The sequence below is a fragment of the Scatophagus argus genome, chromosome 12 (genome assembly GCF_020382885.2).
Source record: "Scatophagus argus isolate fScaArg1 chromosome 12, fScaArg1.pri, whole genome shotgun sequence".
Lineage (NCBI taxonomy): Eukaryota > Metazoa > Chordata > Actinopteri > Scatophagidae > Scatophagus > Scatophagus argus.
In genome coordinates this window covers 22,946,223-22,969,450 of record NC_058504.1, presented here as the reverse complement: position 1 = coordinate 22,969,450, position 23,228 = coordinate 22,946,223, and the positions used below count along the sequence as shown (strand labels likewise).

The 23,228-nt window shown below is 41.9% G+C and overlaps 1 protein-coding gene across 1 annotated transcript; it reads right to left on the bottom strand.

Annotated features, from left to right (window-relative positions):
- Positions 1 to 2,577: 2,577 nt before the first annotated feature.
- On the bottom strand, positions 2,578 to 21,929 carry tgfbi (transforming growth factor, beta-induced). Its single transcript, XM_046406729.1, has 17 exons — positions 21,674 to 21,929; positions 20,722 to 20,820; positions 13,107 to 13,171; positions 12,778 to 12,935; positions 12,537 to 12,701; positions 12,230 to 12,376; positions 11,976 to 12,117; positions 11,633 to 11,845; positions 11,101 to 11,238; positions 10,828 to 10,970; positions 7,470 to 7,606; positions 5,899 to 6,029; positions 4,930 to 5,054; positions 4,734 to 4,836; positions 4,410 to 4,477; positions 3,826 to 3,844; positions 2,578 to 3,678 (listed from the first exon to the last, which is right to left on the bottom strand). Exons 1-17 carry the CDS (start codon positions 21,796 to 21,798, stop codon positions 3,617 to 3,619), a joined length of 2,040 nt encoding a protein of 679 aa, XP_046262685.1. The 5' UTR covers positions 21,799 to 21,929; the 3' UTR covers positions 2,578 to 3,616.
- Between the last annotated feature and the right edge of the window lie 1,299 nt (positions 21,930 to 23,228).

Here is a 23,228-nt window from a genome sequence, read left to right as displayed (position 1 = left end):
AACTGGCTTCTTTATTTATTTCTTTTTTGCAAATGTTTAATTTTATAATGTATTTGTATTTAGCTATATACATTCTAATTTTACTTAGCTTACATTTCTATTTTATCCAACTTTTCATTTCATAATTTTATATTCCACTTATTGCTCCCTGGACCTAATTTCGTACCATAAACATGTAAATGTGAACTGGTATGACAATAAAAGTTCCTTGATCCTTGATTTTTGACTGAATCATGAAAACTTCATATGTCTTCATAGTCTAACTAGTAACCACAACTGTCACATAAATGGACTGGAGGAAAAGTAGAAAGTAACCGAAACTACTGAAAAAAGCAGTCAAGTACAAGAATCCTTAAAAAGTCTTCAAATAAACCCTGATACTAAATTCTCAAAATAAGCTGCAGCCAGTGTTTTTCTTTCCAACTGCGTCTGTCTGTCTTGTTGTTTGTTTTCAATACAATTCAACTCTATTTATTTATATAGCGCCAAATCGCAACAAATGTTATCTCTCACTTTCCAGTTGGAATAGGTCTAGACCAAACTCTTTAATTTAATTTTAAAATGTTAATTGTACTGGGTTTTACTTTATGTTGAAGCCAAAGACAGTTTGCGCCTTCCTGTTGTCCTGATGCCTGTCTTCAGCTAAAAAAAGAAAGCGAAAAGACTTCGTCTTAACAGAAAAGGGCAGAGCGTGTGAATCTTTAATGTGAACAGGTTTGACGCTCATGCTAATGTCTCCATTCCCCCCTCAACCCCCTCAACCCACTCAACACCCGTCCACACCCATCCCCACGCAAATGGTCTGCTTCCCCCTTCATCCATTCAACGCCCACCCCCCAGCACAAGGACACAAACTCAGCCCCCATCAACATCACTTATTGGAAAGCCCCTCCAGCAGATCTTCAGCATGAGCATTCACCAGGGAAAGGTTCCAACCCTGTGGAAGAAATCCTGTTTTGTCCCAGTCGCCAAGAGGCCACACTTGAGACAGCCCGACGACTTCAGACCAGTGGTCCTAACGTCGCACGTGATGAAGACACTGGAACAGCTGATGCTCCACCACCTCAGACCCCAGGCCCAGCATGCCCAGGACCCCCTGCAGTTTGCCTATCAGGCAAAGGTAGGGATGGACGACGCCATCCTGTACCTGCTGCACAAGACCCACTCTCACCTTGACAATGGAGGATGGACAGGAGGGGGAGTACAGGAGCCTGGTGGGGGACTTGGCTGAATGGTGCAGGGCTGAGGACTCAACACATCAAAAACCAAGGAGTTGGTGGTCGGCTTCAGGAGGAAGAGACCCCTTCCCACACCAGTCTCCATGGAAGTCACAGAGGTGGAGGTGGTCAGGACATACAAGTACCTGGGTCTGCTGCTGGATGACAGACCGGACTGGTCAGTGAACACGGACGTCATCCAAAGGAAAACTTCCTGAGGAGGCTGGGGTCCTTTAACATCTGCAAAAAACTGCTGCTGATGTTCTACCAGACTGTGGTGGCCAGAGTACTCTTCTGTGCTGTGGTGTGCTGGGGAGGCAGCATCAAGAAGAGGGACGCAACACGGCTGGACAGACTGGTGTGGAGGGCAGGATCTGTGACGAGTACAGAGCTGGACTCTGTAGCGTCAGTAGCAGAAAAACAGACCCTGGATAAGATCCCGTCCATACTAGACAACGCCTCCCACCCTCTGCACAGGACTCTGATCACTCAGAGGAGTGTGTTCAGCACCAGGCTGCTGTCTCTGACCTGCTCCACAAACAGACTCAGGAACTCGTTTGTCCCCCTGGCCATTAGACTCTACAACACATCTCTGGGTGTTCAGGGGTCACGACCCCAGCGACAGTCTGTGTCTGAGTCACATCAGGCTTAAAAAAATCCCATTTATTTATTGGACATTTACTCCACTATGCACCTTATCTTATATGTTTGCCACAATTAACCTGCACTTTATAACTCATTTCTGAGTAGCAACCCATTTACATATGTTTATACTGTGGCTTTTTACTCTCTTGTTTTACACACAATCTGGTCGACCTGCTTTCTCTGCGCTCTATTGTTCTTTATGTAGCATATGTTAGTTTATTTAGTATATGTTTAGTCTATTTTTCCCACTAACAGTTAGGCCTTGTTTAGTTTGTTTGCTTATTTTCTGACTAACTTTCACTGCTGTAATGGACTTCTGGATGCTTGAATTTCTCTGAGGATCAATAAGGTATCTATCTATCTATCCATCTGTTTTTTCTGCCCCCAGACAAAGCTGAAGATTCACACTGTGAGGCGTTCACAGCCTCAGGTGAAACCCTGTAAAAAGTAGCTCTATTTCTGTTGGACTCGGCTACTGTTGACCTCACCTGGGCCACATTAATATTTCTTAACTCTGATCATCCTTCAGCAGGAAACGTGCACAGACCACAGATGATTTAAGACAGCGTGACGGCTGTGACACGTCGACGCTCTGCAGCCGGCGGAGAGAGACGTGAACCCGACCTGAACCCTGATCCTTCCGCACCGACTTCTCTTTAGGAAAGAAAGACGCACACACGCATGCACACGCACTCAGTTTCAGTTACTCGAGACATTTCAGAGCTCATTTTTCAGCTTTATTTACAAAAAACACAGAAAAAACTTAAACACTTCCAGAAATCCATCAGGTAACTTTGCTTTGTTTGTTTTGAGCTCAAGCCTGCTGACATGCTGCAGGACAACATACAACAAAAACAAACATTCTTTACAGTTTTAAACGTGAAAGTTCAAACTATGGACTTAAAAATGTAACTTTTGGTCAAAACTATTTTTTAGAGTACACAGAAAACAAAACACTGGGTCTGGTAAAAAAAAAAACAAACAAAAAATAAAGAAAAATAAAAAATTAAAACTCAGTATTTCATCTTCTTTTTCTCCTCTGAAAATGATGACCTGTAAAAAAAAAAAATCCTCCTCAGATCCTCTCACACTTCATCTGATGAACACTTACTGAACTGATCAGTGAAATGTTTCCTGTTTTCAGACAAACTTTTATGGTGCATTCTATTTGTACACTAAATTAGTACTCGGGACTTGCAGTGATGTCATGGCTGTAAAAAAAAACACAAAATAAACGCCTTCCATTTGCCACAACACAAGGTTTGTAACAGTAGTCAGCCGTTAGCCTAGTCAGCCAAGTTAGCAGCGCCAGTTGATAAACAACACATTATGCGGTATTTCACATATAACAAGACCATAGCTACATGCCTATAGGCAACAGTAAGACAGTATTGTGTATACGACTTACTAAATTGGACAAAAGTGCTAAAAAACATGAAAAAACACAGCTTTTACTTCAGTTTATGCTCTGGGCAGCCATCTTGGTATGCAAACTCGGTGTCCTCTGAGGTCAACCAAGCTGACAAGTTGGTATTCCAACATCAGCGGATTCCATTTGTCACTTCAAGCTTCGGAACTCGGAAAACACAAACCACTTCTGAGTACAAATGGAACGCACCATCAGAGTCAGTAAAGAAACACAACACACTGTAAGGATTTCAGGGGGATTTTTTTTTTCACACTTGCTGAGAACATGTTCTGACATTTTGTTCCTTAGGTGTTCTGCTGATGCCTGCTTCATCTCTTCTGTAGTTTTACTGACTTTGGTTCATTGTCCTGCTGGAGCGACTCCTGATCACTTTCTGAAAAAGATCGTCTGGAAAAAAAAACAGAAATCATCAGAGTTTGTCAGAGGACCTAAAATTAGAGACAAAACTTTAATTTCAAATATTTTTTTAATTCATTCATTCATTAAATTTTATTTTTATTTCGCATGTCCTGCAGTAAAATTAGATAAACTCACCATTCCTGAAGCTCTCTCTCTGTGAGACAGAGAGAAAGGCAGAATTAACCATCAAAAATAAAATAAATATAACTTTTTTGTTATTTATTGATGAAATGTAAACTATGCAGCCTTTATTATTTATAATTATTATGTCTTGGACCTATTTAACATCTGGGGGTTGTGGTTGTTTCAGAATAATGATAAATATTTTTTGTGATCTTTCTATGACACGGGCTGTAATCCTGGAACTACAACAACTATTCATGATCTGATTTATCCACCAGAGTCCTTAAACCAGGAATTAATAAAGCATAAGGTTTGGCTCTCCATCCCGTAGAAGATTAAATTTTTTCACGATAGTATCCAGCTGTGTGTGATATTACAGGGTTTGGAGTGTGTGAGTCTTAATATCATTTACTGGAAACATGAAAGCTGCCTTCACAGCCTGTGTGATGTCACGACCAGGACTGCTGTGTCAGGTCGGAGTACCCCTTTCACACTGGACAAAAATCCATGAACATTTGGATTTTGTCTTCAGTGTGAACGGGTACAATTGGCATTCAGTCTCCACACCAATCAGCGTGTGTGTTGTATGTTCTCACCCTGGAGGAGGCAGCTGATCTGAGAGGAGCTGCAGGTCCATCAGCCTGTTCTCTGTCCACCTTTGGAGCTGCAGAGACACAAACACGATGGGATTTAAGAGCTAAGTGCTAAACCCCTGAGAGACGGACAGACACTGTGTGTCCATCAAAAACTCTCTGACCTGTTACTCCTTCACTTCCCCTTTTAAAACCCCAACCTTAAATCTGCACTGACTGATGTTTTTGTCCTCTTAACTTCAGGAGAAACAATTTGTGAACACATCACACAACACTTTGCATAAAAGTGAAGAGGAAATGTGCTTTAAAAAGTCAGAGCAGACTCACGCAGAGGTTTGATGATGCTGTTGACGGCATGGACGACCCCATTAGTTGCCATCAGGTCTGCGTCGGCCACCGGAACCTTGTTGACGTACACGGTGTAGTTACGCTAAAAGACACAGAGTTAGTGGGACAGCTGTTCGCGGTTTTGATCAGTGTTTAAATAAAGTTATCGACGAGAAGGTGAGCAGAGAGGACCAACCACGCCAAGCTCCAGCTTCTCCCCTTGCAGAGGTTTGACTCTGGTGTGAGAGCCGACTCCTCCGCTGACCAGCAGGCCCTCTCCCAGGTGATATCTGAGCACACCTGACAGCTCCTGACGGTTACCTGGGAGACAGTCGACACACACAGTACCTCTGCATCACAGATCCGCTGAAGTGAGATTTTTTTAAATTGCAAATGAGCTTTCATAAAGAGCAATTTAGACCACGTGAATTCAGATTTTGTCAGAAATACAGGAGGACTTTGAAAGAGGTAAAGCAGCGTAGGTAATATACTCTTTTTGATGGTGTCAATGCTTCCTCTCAGAGGAAGACAATCAAAACATCTAATAAATTTTAAAAGGAGTCAAATTAAAGGAGATGATCTTAACAGTTATGGCAATTAGTTTAACTTACTTTTGCAAAGGTTTTTTTAATTTATGGCCAGATATTTTTGCCAAGTTTCTTCACTAAGTTTGTAGTATTACAAATAAGTCTTAGTATTATAAGTTCAGTGTTAAGTGTTGAGTAGCACATAAACATCACATTTATTTAGTTGTAAGATTTAAATTATTACAGATTTTGTGTGTGTCCATTCATTCCCTCCACAAGCTGCCGACGGACTTCAACATAGTCGAGCAGGTTGGAGAGAACAACTTTTCTTCCTCCTGTTGTGGTTGTCCCCCCTCCAACAGTCTCTGCATGTCTTTATTAGGCTGCTGCAGCTCCGACAGTTTATATAAAGCCGATTAAAGCACCGTGTTCAGCCGTGAGTCACATACACCAAGTGTTTCTGAATGTTCGGACCAAACAAGGAGCTGAAGACTGAAGGAGGCGATCAGACTATTTCTGTTTAGTTCTCCTGCTGGATAACAGCTTAACATGGCCGCCTGTAACCACTGTTACAAATAAAGGGAAAATACATATAGTTGATTTTGAGGTGAACTGCAGCATATCTGTTTTAAACTCACGCATCAGTTTGTTGAGCTCAGGCTGTGCCAAGGCGCTGAAGGCCTCATTGCTGGGAGCGAAGAAGGTCAGTGTCCTCTGCTGGTTCAACAGCTCCGTCATACCTGCCGTCTGGATGGCACCAACCAGCAGACTGAAACAAGCAGGGAGTCCTTCTGTTACTTACACCTTTGTTAGATAAACAGGCGTGAACGTGTGAACGTGTTTCATCACTTCCAGCAGTTACAGACCAACATGATCATGGGTTTAGAGTGAATCTAAGATTTCTCAGACACACGATGACCCTCTCAATTCTGGTCTCAGTTCACTGTAGCAGGAGATGTTTAGCAATCAAATGAGACAGGTAACTGATATTTGGAACCAATATACAATCTGCAGTAAAAGTAAAATCTTGTAAAGTACAATTTACTCAAATTTCAATGCTATTTTAACATTTTGTATAGCTTATTGCTGCTGCTGCACTGTAATTTTCCAGCCTGGGATCAATAAAGTATATCTATCTATCTATCTATCTATCTATCTATCTATCTATCTATCTAGTGTACTTAACTACAATTATGAGGTACTTGTATTTCCATTTTCTGCTACTTCATACTTACATATTACTATATATGTACTTCTTACTCCAAAACATTTATTCGATAACCTGACTATGAACTACGAACATCTTTCGGTGTTCGCAGGTTGTTACTCATGTTGTGTAACCAATCACGCTGTGTTGTGGGCAGAACACTGTGTGACTACAGACTGCAGACAGAGAGGTGGCTCCTGCAGAGCGTAAGTATCAGTCCAAAATTCAGATTCCGATAAGCCGAACAATTCTGAATATCCAATAATAAGTCTGTCCTTAACTGTCACAACAGCTCTTTGTCCAGATCTTATATCCTGTTTCTTAAAGAAGAAGAAGAGGAAGACTGACAAAAAATGAACAATTCTGACGACCGACTATTAAGGAAAAAGGACAAGCATTTGCTCGTTTCACCTTCTAAAAGGTCTCAGATTTTCAGTTTTTCTCTGTGCAGTGAAACTGAGATTCTTTGGGTTTTGGACTGTTGGTTGGACAAAACAAGACACTGATAGACTGATTGATAGAATGGTAAACTGAAAGTGAAAATAATTAGCCGTGCTCTCTTTGGAGGTCATCCTGCACTCACAGAAACGGAGTCAGGCATGTCAGTGTAGTTAATATGCTTTAAAGAGCCTGTAAATGATGCTGTAAATTCGTTCATCCACCACAGACAAACTGATGCCAAACATCAGTTTGGTGGTTAGCAGTCAGTTTTCAGTTCATAAACTCTGTTGCTTAGATGCATTAAAGAAGATTAAGGAGACTTTAAGGATTTCAGGGATTCTCCGAGAGGAGAGACAGCTCCTGACAGGCCAACTTCCACCATAAGTCAACAATTAGAACATTAAATTACAGCGGGGAGGGTTGTTACTGCACTCCCTTCCGGACATGTGGAGGTTTCCTGAGCCTGAGAAAACACAGAGAGGAGGAGGAGGAGGTGATGGAGTGTGTCCCCTCTCTGTCTGGTTAAACCATTACGGGTTTTTATTCTTGACACATGCTCACCTGAAGCGATCATCTGCCTTCAGGACGTCCATGACTGTTCCCATCGGCGGAGTGAGGACTTTGTCCACTGTGAACATGGAGCCGTAGCGTCCGGTCTTGTCGTGAGCAGCAATGCAGGCATTCTCAATGCATACGCTCTACAGACATACAGAGACATTAATGAACAGGACATAGGAGGACAACCAAAGCAGCATAATAATAACCACAAACACTCCCTGACACCTGAAACAATACCTGCATACAAGTTATGAAGAAGGACAAGCTCTGATTGCTTCCAGCCTATAGCCTGCCACATCTAATCCAATCACTGAAAGAATTCACAATTCTCTGATGGGCCAATCTGTCAAATAGACTGCAAATGGCTGCAGGTTACACCAGAATACATTTTAGTTTTCATGATTTGTGACCAAAATCAGCTATTTCTAGGAGGTGGATTGAGGGAATTTTGTACCTAAATAACAACTAAAAATCACAAATGTGAAGTCAAAAAGTCTAACATGACTAAAAAGTCATGTTCCTTTAATGAACATTTATTGACCCTTGATGGAAAAGGTCACAAAAGATAAGAAGAAGTAACAAAAGAAAGTGAGGTTGTGAAGTTTCTATGGAACAGCAACGCTCCACACAAGCCTGTGGGTCTCTGGGCTTTACATCATGTCTTCGATGGCAGCCATTCTGTCAAAGCCTGTCACTCACACACACACACACGCACACACACACAAAATGGAGTCTGGAAAGATTTAGCAGCCGTGGGAAGCAGGAAACTTCTTGTGGTCTGCAGAGTTCATTACTGAGCAGAAATATGAACCACCCACAAGCACAGGACCTCAAACATGTGGAGCCACTGTGGGGACCACCCGAGACACCCACAGACTGATTAGTGCAAGATCAACAACACTATCGTTTACATTATTAAACTGTGTGTTGTGTTTCCGAGGCGACATGAATAGCAGCCACTGAGCAGTTATTTTACATCACGCACTGTATTTTAAACTGTGTTTGCCTGAGAATGACAACAGTAACAGTAATGAATAACAAACCAATGGTTTCATTAGTCTGCACACATCAGGAAACAAGCCATTCAGTTGAAATGTTTGGATGATAACGTCTGTCGGAAAACAGTGGGGGTGAGTTCCTGCCCCAAGTGGAGTTCAAGTCCTCAGGGATTTTTTCACCACTGAGGGTAAAATGGAGTGTGAGATTGACAGCAGGTTTGGTGCAGCATCAGCAGGAATGCAGGTGTTGTACTGCACCATTGTGGTTAAGATTCACCAGAGTCACCATTCACCAGTCGATCTGACTCTACAACCATACAAGCACAACACATCTGACACAAGGCTGTCAGTGATAAGAGAGAAAGAGGTTTTCTAAATCTTATCTGTCAGGGATGTTTTAGTGATCTCACTCCCTTCTTTTTCTCTCTGATGACCCTAACCCTAACCCTAACCTTGAACACTTAAACTTCAGACGAGTTGGGACAACATCTCATACAAACTAGTTCTGTTGGAACATAAGCTGACCATCACTGTCAAACACACATAATGTTTTGTCAGGAGCTGATTGGTTGATACTTCAGCAGAGACCCTCAGTGGTGATGGATCCCAGCGGATCCCAGATGAATCACAGTGGGCAGCCCCTGACCCACCCTTTGCTTCCTCTCTGCAGGAAGCTCTGATCCATATCATCATCACATGTGGTTGCCACATTTCGCGCAGCCGTCCTGCATTTGAAAAATTTTATTTTTTAATATTATGTTCGCAACAGAAAGGATAACTGTGACCTTATTGTTCCATGTAAATGATTGATAGGCACAAAAATCTTTGGAATCAGTGAATTATTGATCACGAACAGGGTACTTGGCAATCACAACCAGATATTAACAAAAACAGTAATTTTACTGAGCAGAACGCAGGAGTTGCTGGAATATAAATTAGTTAGTTTGTGTGGTTGTGATATCAGTATATCAGTTCTTTTACACAAGTAAAAGTACCACAGGGTAACTAACAGACCGAGGCAGCGGTGTATCAGCAGCTCCTCTTTTCTGCTCAGTTTACTGTTTTTGTCAATGAAGTCTGGATAAAAGTCAACTTGAATCATTTAATCAAGCCAGTACAATGATTCAAGCTATGTTTATTTATTCTAGGAGTAACTGAAAAAGGACTTTCTTCAAAGACTTTGACTTTGAAGAAAGTCCATTTTAATGTTTTAAGTCACATTTAAGTTGACTTAAACGCTGACTCCATTGATAAAAATGGAAAAATTTAACCGTGTGTTAATGAATCTGGTATAGTTTATTGCTCTTATACTGCGATTGGTGCCAAGTTTGGTTTTTTTTCACTGCCAATAATGTGCATATGGTGTATAGAAAGTCTGGAGTCATAGTTCCCACAGTACCTACGTTTCCTGAGATGAGTCTTCATCTGCTTCAATAATACAAAACTAACATGTTAATAGTTTGCAGAAACATAAAGTGTCAACATTTTGTCCTGGCAACTGTGTTCAGTGTTATAAGCTAATGTATTGGACACATTATTGTAATGATGATGGCACTGAATGAAAAGTCAGAAAATCACCATTCCATTCATTCATTCATTCATTACAGTTTATTCTGAAGGAAACATGAATGTCTAAACATGAATGTCTAAACTGCACTTCATCACAATCCCACCAATGGCTGCTGAAATACGCTATATAGACAAAAGTATCCAGACATATCTCACTTTTCAGGGGTTGGGTTCGGCCCCTTGCAGCAAAGGGAAAACTTAATGCTTCAGGTTACCAAGACATTTTGGACAATGGCATTCTTCCAACTTTGTGGCAACAGTTTGGGGAAGACTCTTTTCTATTCCCCACCTCACAAAGCAAGGTCCATAAAGACATGGTTGGGTGAGTTTGGTGTGGAAGAACTTGGCTGACCCACACAGAGCCCTGACCTTACCCCCATCCAACACATTTGGGATGAACTGGATTGGAGATTTTGATCCTGGCCTTTTCGTCCAATATCAGTGCCTAACCTCGCAAATGCTCTACTGCATGAATGGAAAGAAAAATCCCACAGAAACACTCCAAACTCTAGTGGAAAGCCTTCCCAGAAGAGTGGAAGCTGTTCTAGCTGCAAAGCTGTCTATGTATTTAAAATGTGATGTAATTAAAGTCCCCTTTGGTGTAATGATCATCTGTCCCAATACTTTTGTCTATATAGTGTATTTCACTCTGGACCGAAGTGGAGGACTGACTAACATTTTAATCCATATAGCACCTAGGAGGATAATAATCTCTCAGTAATGTCTCAGTGACTGGAGCAGTAAAGCCCTGCCACAAAGTCCAAGCCAGCGTGAAGAAACATTAAAGTTCTTACATTTCTGTAGACGAAGACTCTGAGCTTGAGTCCTCCCAGCGTCTCCAGCTCCTGACCGTCATACAGAGACTTGGAGGACAGCTGTCCCTTTATAATGTGATTGGTCATCAGCTTCCTCATGTCAGGCGTCATCGTCACAGTGCCTGTTAGAGAAACACTTGGGTAACAGCTCACGATCAAAAACAGGTGAAGTCACATACATGAAGACCCTGCTAGTACCAGTAAAACACAAACATGTGACAGTAACATTTTGAGGTTCTGAGGTTGAGTTACCTTTGAAGGCGTCGTCCAGAGGAGCCAGCATGGTCAGAGCCTCGGAACCTGTCAGGTGGGGGGTCAGACCGGCCTCAACAAACAGCTTGGCTGCTGTGGCAACAGATGATCCTTCGGCCAGCTCCAGCAGGACTTTGGCTAATAAGGAGAACACTAAGTCAATGTACTGCAAGTACTGCTATTACTGGTTCCACTAAATTATTGGTATTAGTACTATAGTTGTAGTAACTAGTTGTAGTAACTCAATGTCAACTTTGCTCCAGTTCAATTGGGATGCGTCATGCATCATGTGTTCTCTGTATTAGATGCAGTACTACTCTCAGTATTAAATGAAGCTATAGTATTGTTGGTAGTATTCGTACCTGAATGAGGGGTGAGTTGTTTGTTATGTAGTGGATGACAGGGTTTACCCTAGTTTGGTATAATTTATGTTCCACTATACTGTTGTTTTAACTCTCAGTATTAGGTACAGTTGTAGTTTCAGTATTTGATGCTGTATTAGTACTATTAGTGGTATCAACGGTATTAGTACCTGAGTCAGGGATGAGCAGCTCATTGATGTAGTGGATGACTCCGTTGGTTCCCAGCTGGTCTTTCCTGGTGATGATGGCCTTCCCATTAAGAGTCATCTGCTCTCCGTCACAGCCGACTTCCAGCACAGTGCCCTGGAGAGTCTCCATCGGAGTCCCCGACACAATCGACTCTGCACACTGCATGTGCCTCAGGATGTGGTAGTTCAGCAAGTCTGAGGGGGCCAGACAGGTACACAGGAGGACTAGCATCAGAGTCAAGTTCATCAAGCTTACAGTTGTCTAAGACTACAAATAAGACAATAAACAGTTGTAAGATGAGTCAGAGCGCCTCCTGCTGGTCACCTTTTAGAGCTACAGGGTCTCCCAGGATCCTGTTCAGGGTCTCCTGAGGAATCTTCTCAAAGGCCTCATTGGTGGGGGCAAAGATCGTGTACTGACCCTCATTCTCCAACATGGTGGTCAGACCTGCAGCAGCCATCGCCGTCTGAACCATAGTAACACAGTACAGGAAGTCAGTGACTGAAAACCCACATCCACATCCACTTTCTCATCTGGCTCTATGAAAGACTCATCAATTGATTGACACATGTACTAACACGCAGCGTCTCAAGGTCGTCGTCAACGTCAATGAGCGTGTTCACATTGTTGGAGATGGCAGTGATGACACGGTCGACTACGTGCACAATACCATTGGTAGCATGCTGGTCGGGTTTTATCAGACGAGCGCAGTTCACGGTCACAATCTGTGGAGACAAGGAAGCGATCCATTAAGCAATCATCTACGTATACAGAGTGATAGCCCTGACGCTTATAGCATATATATGCTGTGACGATATGCTAAACGCTACAGATTGAGAACTGATAGATGAGTGACTGAAAGTGTGTTTAAAGTGTGTCACTGACCCCGTTGCTGTAGTGATGGATGTGGACGGGGAAGTCCTGGTACATGGAGGCAAAGGAGGATCCATGTTTGAGCTCCTCAGAGGTCAGTCGACGGTTGACCATGTGGTAATGAAGAGCGTTGAGCAGCTCAATGTTCACATTGCTCACCAGAGCATCCAGGATCTCCTGCAGTACAACAACAACCACACAGACTTTTAGCAACACGCTGTCAGCAGGATGGCATATGTGTGATTGTACTGACCGTCGGCAGGGCGGCCCAGGCCTCGTTGCTTGGCGCAAAGAACGTAAAGCTTCCTGGACCTTCGATCTCATCCTTCAGTTTGGCTCGTTCAGAGTACATCTGCGTGGTGGTGGCTCCCACCACGGCCAGAGTGTTGTAGATGTTCACCAGAGGCAGCGCTGCAATAACATACACACCCATCATCAACAAACTCTCAACAAATACTGGTTACACTGGCTTCATTTATATTATTAATACATTAATTTTGAAGACAGTCTTAGTGTTCTGAGTTATGGCTGCTGTTTGCACATTGTGGTGAGCACTGAGGGGTCAGAGATGAGAGGTCATACCAGCTGGACAGCCCCTCTCTCCAGGAATCTTCTCATAACCAGGGCAACACTCATAGGTGATCACCCTGCAGCAGGACACAACAAGAGGACACATGAGGATCCACTTCTCCCTCCTGTCTCCTATTAAACTGTCATCGGAAACAAGCCACTTCCTGTCTTCCTTCCTCTTTTTGCTCTCTGTGTTCCTGTGCTGCTTGGCAATCTCCAAGGCAGACAGCTGAAGCCAATACAGCAGAGACAAACCCAAAAGTATTTCCTCGAATGGCCACTTGAGGCAGGCTCCAAAACCAGATCTCCACAGATACCCATGTTAAAGATTTTATAGCAGAAATAAACATGTTAACTGTACAAAAGCAATACATTATAATTATCATATTGGGTATTAAAGTTATGCATAATTAGGTTTGTGACAGCTTTGACGAACAATTAGTGAGAGCTAAGACGAGTCACTAAACTCAATGGTCCCGAGAACAACACAGGGTGAAATTTTGCTTTCTGTGTGAACACAGCAATAGCCTTGCTTGTTAGCCTTAGATAGTTTGGTGGGGTTGAGCTACATGGGCATGTTTCAGTAACCAGGCTTCATTCGGCTAATCTTAGCTTCACCTAGTCAACTTAGGCAAAGCTTAAGGCAAAATCGGGAAATGAACTTTACAATGGCTCTTCAGAAACCTATGGGTTTAGCTCTGTTCGCTATTTATTATACAGTCCATGGTGGGACCACAAACCCCCTCAGATCGACTCACTGAAGCCTCTTTCACTGCAACATGTTTTGTAGCTTTCCACCTCAGACGGAAAAACAACACGTTTCTCCATAAAACTCTCATTTTCCACCTGAGAACCTCGTAACCTTTCTGTAATATTTCAGTTTAAAGCAGACATATAAATTCCTGTCTGTGTGCAATGATGCCAATAAAGTTATGTGCACAATAGTGCTCCTGCTGCTGCTGAACAGACTATGAGAATCTTACAGGTATAGTCCAAATGTTTCCATGAAATCATAAACTAAGAGCTTTCTGTAATAATCCAGTTTACATGACAGCAAAGGTTATCTGATTATTCAGAGGAAAATGTTTGGAGTCAGGTCCAGATTCTGTGGAATGTGCTGATGGTAGATGTGCTAATGCTAACGCTAATGCTAGGTGAGCAGGAACTACAGATAGAGATACAGATTCAACCCAACCGGTCAAGGCAGATGGCCGCCCATCTTGAGCCGGGGTCTGCTCCGAGGTTTCTGCCTTCTAAAAGGCAGTTTTTCCTCACCACTGTCACCAAGTGCTCAAGGGGAATGTTGGGCTCTCTCTATTTACAATTTAATTAAAGAGTTTGGTCTAAACCTGCTCAAATTGGAAAGTGTCATGAGATAACTTTTGTTGTGAATTGGCGCTATATAAACAAACTGAATTGAATTGAATTGAAAATAGAGCAGTGTTTTATAATCAGCTGAGTTTCATATACACTGACTAATTTGTGGCAGCCTGCCACAATATCAACACTGACATCACATAGTGTGTTTCACTCTTTTAAGCCAGGCTATTTAAAAAAACAGCGTGTTTATTCTCTCACAGCTGCATTTCTTTGACATGCAACAATCCCGTGCGTGTGCACACGCACACCAAAGGCTGCCAAATGTTCAGCCTGTGAATAGTTCCTCTTCGTGCGCACCATATCTCTCTGTGAAGCGTGATATTTGGCCCCGAGAAGACGGGAAGATAAGAAGGCAGTCGGTGAGATCTGGAGTTCACAAATGATTGGTATCCCATGAAAACACATACATAATCACACGTGCAAAAAAATGAAAGTTACCCCTGACAGGTTATTCTATGTTCTGACACAACACTGTTATTGTTAAGTAGGCTTAGAACGCTGAGTAGGCTAAGCAATTAAACACAGCTAGTATAAGGATAATTAGCCTACGGTTACGTTAAAATGTAGTTGGGCTGTCCTATGACCCACCAACCCTGCCAGCACAAATTGGTCTTGAGTCTGTGGGCAACACTGATCACAACTGGATTTCCTGAGGCGAGTCAGTCAGTTAGTCTTTAAATGGAGCCTCTAAATTGAGATGCAGGACCAAACATATAACCAGGGTAACTGCAGAAAACAACACATCCTGTAACCATGGTAAGTATACAGCAGCCTCAAAATGCTTACCTATACAAATTACAACTGCATGAGACAAAACTGTTCTTAGCTTGTTATTTTTTTAAACTAAAACGAACCAAAATCAAACAAAGCGCACTTGACTACAGCTGATAAATATTTTCATCTGAAGACTAAAACAGAGTCAGAATCAGGAGCCAGACTGAGCACAGATGGAAGGTGTCTTTACTTAAAGAAAAGCAGTGGCTCTGAGCAGGGTCAGACTTGGTGTGAAAATACCTTCCAAACATTTTTCATTTCCACTGTAGACATAAACATTTTTCATGCAAAACGATTTCAGGAGGATTCATGCTTCTGAGCTGTGCTCCTGGTACATGTGGACTGTAAAGAACCGATGAGGCTAAGCGGAGACCTTCATGACTTCCTGTAGAGATTTCCATAATAAATGTGGCTCAGCCGTCTGGGCTCATAAAGCGCATTTCCTCAGAGAGAAGAAGAATCTGAAGCCAAACCAGACGCCTGACGGGGGACCCACATCCACCGCCAGGAAAAACACTAAACCAACAGGAGCCTCCATGGACTCCTCACTTCCTGATCACTATGAAATAAAATGCTGCAGATGATGATTGATTTTAGGACTTCGCAGAAGAGGCTGCAGGCTGATCACAGAAACTTCTCTGTATAAGAGGAGTTTTTTGTTATTTGTGTGAAATGATGGAAACAGGTTGGGTTAACATTAAATATCTGGACTGGCAGAGAAATATCAGAATCAGCAGCTTCAGTTCAGCTGCATCTGGTCTATCATGTCTATCAGGTGTCTCAGGTCTCTCTGCTGAGGCAAGCAGTTTCTTGAATTAAATCAAATTTAACATCTGGAGACAGAAAAAAAGAAAAACACAGAGAGTTGTAATATCACAACGGCAGTAAAATGTAAACAAATGGAGATCAGCTACTGACAGAGTGTGTGTGTGTGTGTGTGTGTGTGTGTGTGTGTGTGTGTGTGTGTGTGCGTGCGTGTGTGTTGGCGCACGAACACACACACACACACACACACACACACACACACACACACACACACACACTGGACTGATTATCAAACCAGATGGAAACTCAACAAAGATGTCCGTTGTGGATTTCTGACAAAACAAACAGAGCACGGTCGCTGTAATTCAGCTGGCAGGGTTGAGCCGCTCAAAAGAAGCATCCAGTCAAACACAGTAAAGTAAAACAAAATTACATTTCCAGGGAGGATTTGTAATGCGCTGATGAGAAAAGAAGAAATCACTGCTGGCGAGAAAAAGAAGGTGTGGATGATGGTGATACTGCTGCCAAGCTGCAGAGCAAAACCTACACAGCTTAAATTAAAAAGTCAAAACAGAGAAGCTTTTCAGTTTAAAATACATCCACACAACCAGTCGTCCACCAATCACAAGTCTGTTGATCTGATCACCTGCTCTTTTTGTCCGCACATCAAAGTCTTTTTCAGTTTATCTAATGGCTCAAAAGTTAGATTTCATGGTAAAAGAACCAGAGAGTGAAGCAAATCAGCAGGGTGACAGCAACAAATGCCAGGCTATAATGGACACCTACATGAATTTAATTGGCCATTATCAATCAGCCAGTTGCCAAATAACCAGTGATTATTTGGCTACTGGCTAAGTCAGTGATTGTGAAACATGAATGAAAGTGGCTAATGCCACTCAAGAAGTACTCAGATCTTTAAAAGTACTCCTATGACAGTGCAGAAATGTCGATACATGTAAAAGTCTTCCATTCAGCACTTTACTCGTAAAAGTATAAGATACTTAAAGCAACAAAAGTAAAAGCAAAAGTAAAAATCTATGGAGAGTCTGAAGTCTCAGGGAGGAAGATGAAAAAGACAAGGAGGGGAGTTATGAGTCTTCCTTCTATTTACCTCTGACCTACTGATCCTCCTCCACAGAGACCCATTGATGCACGTGCACACACACACACAGTCTCGATCCGTGGAAACACTCAGCTCTTATGGCTGACAGTTTAATTAGATTTACACCCATGGTGGCAGGTGTTTGAAGTTGGACTGTGTGTATGTGTTTTTCTGATCACATGTGGACAAAAACCTGCTTACACAGCTACATGTGGACACTCACCTACCTTATGGGGACAAAATGCAAGTCCCTATGGGGAAATGATTAACTTTTAGGGTGAAGACTTGGTTTAAGGTTAGGCTGAGTTTGACGTTTAGGTTAAGGTTCAGGTAAAGAAGTAAGAGTAAGTCTCCTGGAAATGAATTTAGTCTATGTAATGTCCCCATGGAGCGTGGACACAAGACTCTGTGTTCATGTGTGTGTGTGAGCGTGTCTGCCTGAATGATTTGTGTGTTTTGGGGCGTTCAGGTCCTCAAACAGCTTCACTTCCACAGAAAGTCTCACTTCCTCTTTTTTTTTTAAAGTTTCCTAATCTCAGTTGAAAGAATCTGTTTGTGAGAAAGATTTGACCGCTCTGACTGAATGTTTCAAAGCTGCGTTCAACATCCTGTTGAATCACTGACAAACTGAGAGTCCTTCACAAACACAGATTCAATTTAATAACTACACAAGTACTCAATTTGACCTTCAGAAATATGTGAACACACAAGCTAATGCATGTTTACAGTACAGACAGCCAGCCTGAAACACACGAGGACAGATGAGAACCTGAATCTCTTTATGTGGCGGCTCAAAGATGCCAAGATTAAGCACATCTGTTTCATTCAACCCCGCCTCTTGCCCGTAGTCAGCTGGGATAGGCTCCAGCTCCCCCGCGACCCTGATGGATATGCGGTATAGAAAATGGATGGATGGATGGATGGTTGCACCATCAAAACTTAAATAACTCTATTAGAGTGTAAGTCTGTAGTGCAGTCTGATCAAGAGCAGTCATTTATGTAAAAGGAAGTCAATGTAGCATCACAAGCTAGCATAGCTTCCAAAGGCTCACTGTCTTAGAGGTTAAAAGATACATCTTTGTAAATGTGGTGGCCTGTTTGTTTTATTTATGTCCACAAACATCAAGAAATCTGTATTTCAAAGTTAGTATTCATACAGTTAATAATGAGAGGAAAATATCTCATTACGATAGCTAACTGATGTTAGTGGTATTGTTGTTCAATTTTAAATCTTCCACACTGAATCATTATTATTCTTTTTCATGATTCAGATTTGGATATGCCAGATATTAGCATGCTAAAGCTAGCTTTGTCAGTTGGTTTCAGATAGCTACACCTTCAGTTAGTAGATGTGAATTTTGTTTAACTAATGTCCACATCAGAAATATTTTGGTTTAATTCAGTTATGATGAAACTCCACTTGGTAAACACTGACATTAGAAGAGGCTACATTTGAACTGAAGACTCCTTTCCGACTGTGCTGAACTAAAGCAATCCAGAAATTCACCAGAACGTGATCATCTCCTTTTTTTTAAACACTGGGACAAAAATTTATAGATCACACTAAAAAAATCTCCTAAAATCATAAATCAATAGTAAGCTACAACACTGCAAATATTAGTTATAAGCCCCTGAGACCAGGGATCAGGTGTATTTTAGGTACCAGTATCCGTTAAAGGTCAGCTGGCAGTTTTTCAGCTGTGTGATTCATGAAGTTCAAAAGTTTTTCTGTAATTCTGCTGACAAACAGACAGAAAAAACAGACTAAAAACTTCCTTGGTGGAGGAAAAAAACAGGAAAGAAAGAACAAGAGGAGTAAGTTGTACTTGAATAGATGCACTTTGAAACACGGCCTACTGTATAAACAGTTTGTGTTGGTGAACATGTTTTACAAACAGCTTCATCTCTTAAATCTTCACAATGTCGGTTACCTTCCTCCCCCCTCCTCCATCATGTTCACAGCTCTGCAGGGAGACGGCCAGCTGTGATTTACTTAACAAAGTGTTTATAGAAAGAGTTGGGATGCAGCAGCACATTTCCTCTGCTGCTCGCTCCAAACACAACCACAAATCCACGTGTCGGCCGAGTGCTTCACGTTTTGCGTTCACAACACAGCGACAGAAAGTTTCTGAGGAAAGAACGCAAGAAGAAAAAGAGCATACTGGAAGGTTTCAGATGATTATCACACAAGTTCCAGAGCAACTGCAACACACACATACACACACACACACATGCACGTGCACATGCACAGCTTTAATCCTGCTCAGCTCATGCAGAGTGAGATCTTTGACACAGCTGGTCCACTTCTGCCAGAGCCTCATTAATACTGTGTGTGTTTGTGTGTGAGTGTTTGTGTGTGTGTGCGTATTCCCTTTGGTCTCTTTGTCTCTCGTACGCTGAAGCCTGAAAGAATCAGATTCTTTACTGCAGTGACAAACAGAAAAATACTGCAGTACAAGTCAAAGTCCAGCACTCAAAGCTGTGCTGCAGCAGGAGCTCCGAGTTGAGACCAGTTTCACAGAGCTCCTCAGAAGACTCCTGGATGGACTGAAGGACTCAGAGATGAACTCTGACATCTGACATTGAGCATCTCTATTTTGCACTTTTTACTTCACCACATTTATTTGACAGTTTTCATCACGTATTACTTTGCAGATTTTAGTTTGAAGTCAAGACGAAATAAAAAAAAATGCTTTTAAAACTCACATCACATCCTTAAGTTACACTGTGTGCCTATTTAACAATATACGCCAAAAAAAATTCATATGTTTGTATTCTCACATCAAAATGCAATCACGGATTTTTCTTGAAAAACAAAATGTGTGTTTAGATACGACTTGAATCAACCGATTTCAGACAGTTTAAAAGATTAATTTGTTATAGCTGGTGATCTGAATGTTTGCCTGACATGTCCACTTTTCAAAATTAGAATCAAATATCCCCTGACATTGTGTCCCACATGCCCACGCTGTTTGACTGGGAAACACTTTGCAAAACGAAAAACCTGCATCATTTCCTTTCATGTTTACTGTCCTGCAGTCTTTGCCTTCGGTACCATAGGTGGTTCTACCACCTGTAGATCAGTGGGACAAAGAGAAACCAGCAATAGGACTGTGTATGTGCATCAACAGAGTTACACACACATGGAAAAGCAGCTCCACAGTGCTGCCAGTGGTCAGATCTCCACATGTGAAGTACAATAAAGACGTAAAACATCTGAGAACAAAAGCTCACAGCAAACACAGTTGGAGGCCTTTCAGATTTTGGGAGTCAGAGGTAAACTGACACTGATGGCTCTGCCAGACTTTTCTTCTTCTTCAGAGGTTACATAAGAGGTGAGGACACCTCTGGAGAGGGACATTCCTCCATCCACACAAACTCTCTTTGTCCAGCAGGACCAAAGTCAAGCCACACAGACTCAAGTCAATCAGCACAAACAGACGCGATAAGACACAAAAACTGAAAGGTGAAAAACATTTTGTCTGTCGGCAGTGCCACCCATGTATTTCACGTAAAAGAACACAGAAAGTGATTAAACACTGATGTATGTGCATGTGTCTGTCTAAGCTCAGTGACAGTTTGGTGGACAGAGTCAGTGAGACTTACGTTGGTTTTCCACAGATCTTGCGGTGGTACCACTGCTTGCAGTTAGTGAAATACTTCTTGTTCGTGCCTTTAAGCTGCTGCATGGCACAGACATTTGGTCTGAAAAGGTAAAAGATTAGAGAAAAGATTAGACACAAACGAAAAAGCTTCACCGTGTCTTTAATAGTTTCATAATCTACACATACAGCCTGTAAGGTTAGCAGACAGTTAAAGCTTCACCTAACTCTGTTTTATGCCTTAAAGAGTCATCATTCCAGCTTAATCTGAAGATGACAAGGTTAATGGATGTTAAATAAAACATTATTACTTTCCTTTCATTGCACACAGAAACACTTTCTAACAGCCAGTAGCTGCCATAAATCACAGCAAATCCCCTGCTGAAATTATTTCTTTTAAATGGACACAGAAGAAACACCAGGAAGTTTCACAACACAGACAACTCCCGGGATCAGACAAAAACTGCAATACTTGTGCTCATTTTACACATTTTCAGTTAAAATTAGTCATTGATAGAACATCTGTTAATGATCACATTCAGCTGTTTTCTCCCCTCAAAGTTCCAACATGTTGGAAACATTCTCGTCTTACCCCCGAGGGTGACTTACCACCTTAATCTAACTAGAGATTTAATGGGTTTTAAGGTGGACTGGTGAGGTTTATATAACAAGATCATTATGAAGACATTAGTGTAGCATCACTTAGGAGGCTTATTATTACTGTACAATGTAAGGTAATATTAGAGAAACTATATGGTCTCATGTTGTTTATTTGATCCATAAAATGTTTAATGTCAAGTTTATTGAGTCTACGAGTAAAAGAACATTAAATTCATCCTGCAGTGAAACAAAGCAAAAAATAAATAAATAAATAAATTTAAAAAAGCTGTCATTAATAAGGTCATGAAACTGGGTTCGGCTGGGCTCGGTTCAGTTCGGAGAGGGATAAAACTCACCCCTGCTGGCGGCCTCTGATCCGGCTGTGCTGCAGGACCGCCTGGTACGGAGACCGGGCCATACACACGGTGAGAACCAGGGACAGACCCAGGGACAAACCCAGGACCAGCACGCACGCGTTCATCTTCTAAAAAGCTGAAATCCCTCCGCTGCTTGTTCTCCTTCTTGCTCTCGGTCTTTCTTCTGCTTTCTTCTTCTTCTTCCTTCTCCGCAGCCTGCGGTCCCTCCAAGATCCAGGACGGGACTGATTTATAAAGTGGGGGGGCGGGGGGAGGAGAGGGGGAGAGGGGGAGTGTCGATACAGAAGACACCAAGAAGAACTGAACTCCTTCAGCTGAGGGAAATACAAGTTTTCACATCAAAAGAAAGAAGGAACGGTTGTAAAAACTGAGTCTGATGAAAGTTCAATTGTCCTTAACTGGCCACCATACGCAGAATTAACTGACTGATTTCAGCTCACAGTGGAACAATGTTCGCATTCTGAATTATTCTAACAAACGTGTTGAATGTTTTTCATTCATCATAACACATTTGTAAAGACGATTTTAAATAATAATAATAATAAGGATAATGCTCCAAACGGTGCTCCATAGCGCCACTACTGGTGAAAAAAATCAATTTAGTAAAAACAGTTTCCTCTGGCACCATCCCCAGGACAAACTTTACTTCGCAAGTTGTCTTTCATTGTAGATGTTTTACAATTTTACAATGCTTATTCTAATCTGTACACGACTGTCACTATCTGTTAAGCAATCAATAATCAATAGGCTACAATAATCTTTATGCTGAATTTGCTGTATTTCCCTCACAGTGAATTGAAGCAAACTTTTTTTGAAAATATGACTTAGGAGTGTTTCCATCAACTGGTTATCTAGTGAATGATTTTGCAAAATGTGGTGTCGTCATGGCAACAAAGACTATACTGCGTGTGGCTGCTGTGAACAGCAGAAGAAGTAGAGGTTGTGAACAGGTAACAAAACCAGTTACCGTGGTCATCTAAAGCTTTTCTTTGTCGCCTTTCTGCTTCTTCTCTGAGCAGAAACAGCTGATCATTCAACACAGCCAGAACTTGGATTCCCATCTGCCATTTTAAGGGCATGACATATTTTTAGAAAAAGGCAACACCCTGCTCAAGTGTAAGAGCATTTGACAAAATGAGGAAGTCTTTTCAAAGTACGTCACTTCCATGAACTTCTTCTAATGCAATATCAAAATACGTTAATGGAAACAATCATCGTCTAATCATCGGTGCTTTTTTAACTGCTCACTGAGATTGATACTCTGAGTATCTGACAACAAGACAGGATCTCTACAGAGAGAACCTTTCAAGATAGAGTAAAATCCTTTTTGTGTAACCAGCAACAGAAGTCAGCTTAGGGAGCAGTTTCGCCCTGAACTCTTATTCATGGCGTAGCAGATGTCGACAAAACAGAAGGATGCAAAGGATGACAAGGGACATGCCCCCATTCTAAAGGCAAAAACAGATGTTATCTTTGTCCATTTTGGTCACTTTCATGTACCTGTCCAGGTGAGTATCCCAACGATCTGTTGCTG

Coding starts and splice junctions, on each gene's coding strand:
- tgfbi (XM_046406729.1), bottom strand. CDS start 21,798: ATGAACGCGTGCGTGCTGGTCCTGGGTTTGTCCCTGGGTCTGTCCCTG. Junction 20,821..21,673: donor ATCAGAGGCCGCCAGCAGGG/GTGAGTTTTATC, acceptor TTACCTTTTCAG/ACCAAATGTCTGTGCCATGC. Junction 7,607..10,827: donor GAGTCTTCGTCTACAGAAAT/GTAAGAACTTTA, acceptor GTATGTCTGTAG/AGCGTATGCATTGAGAATGC.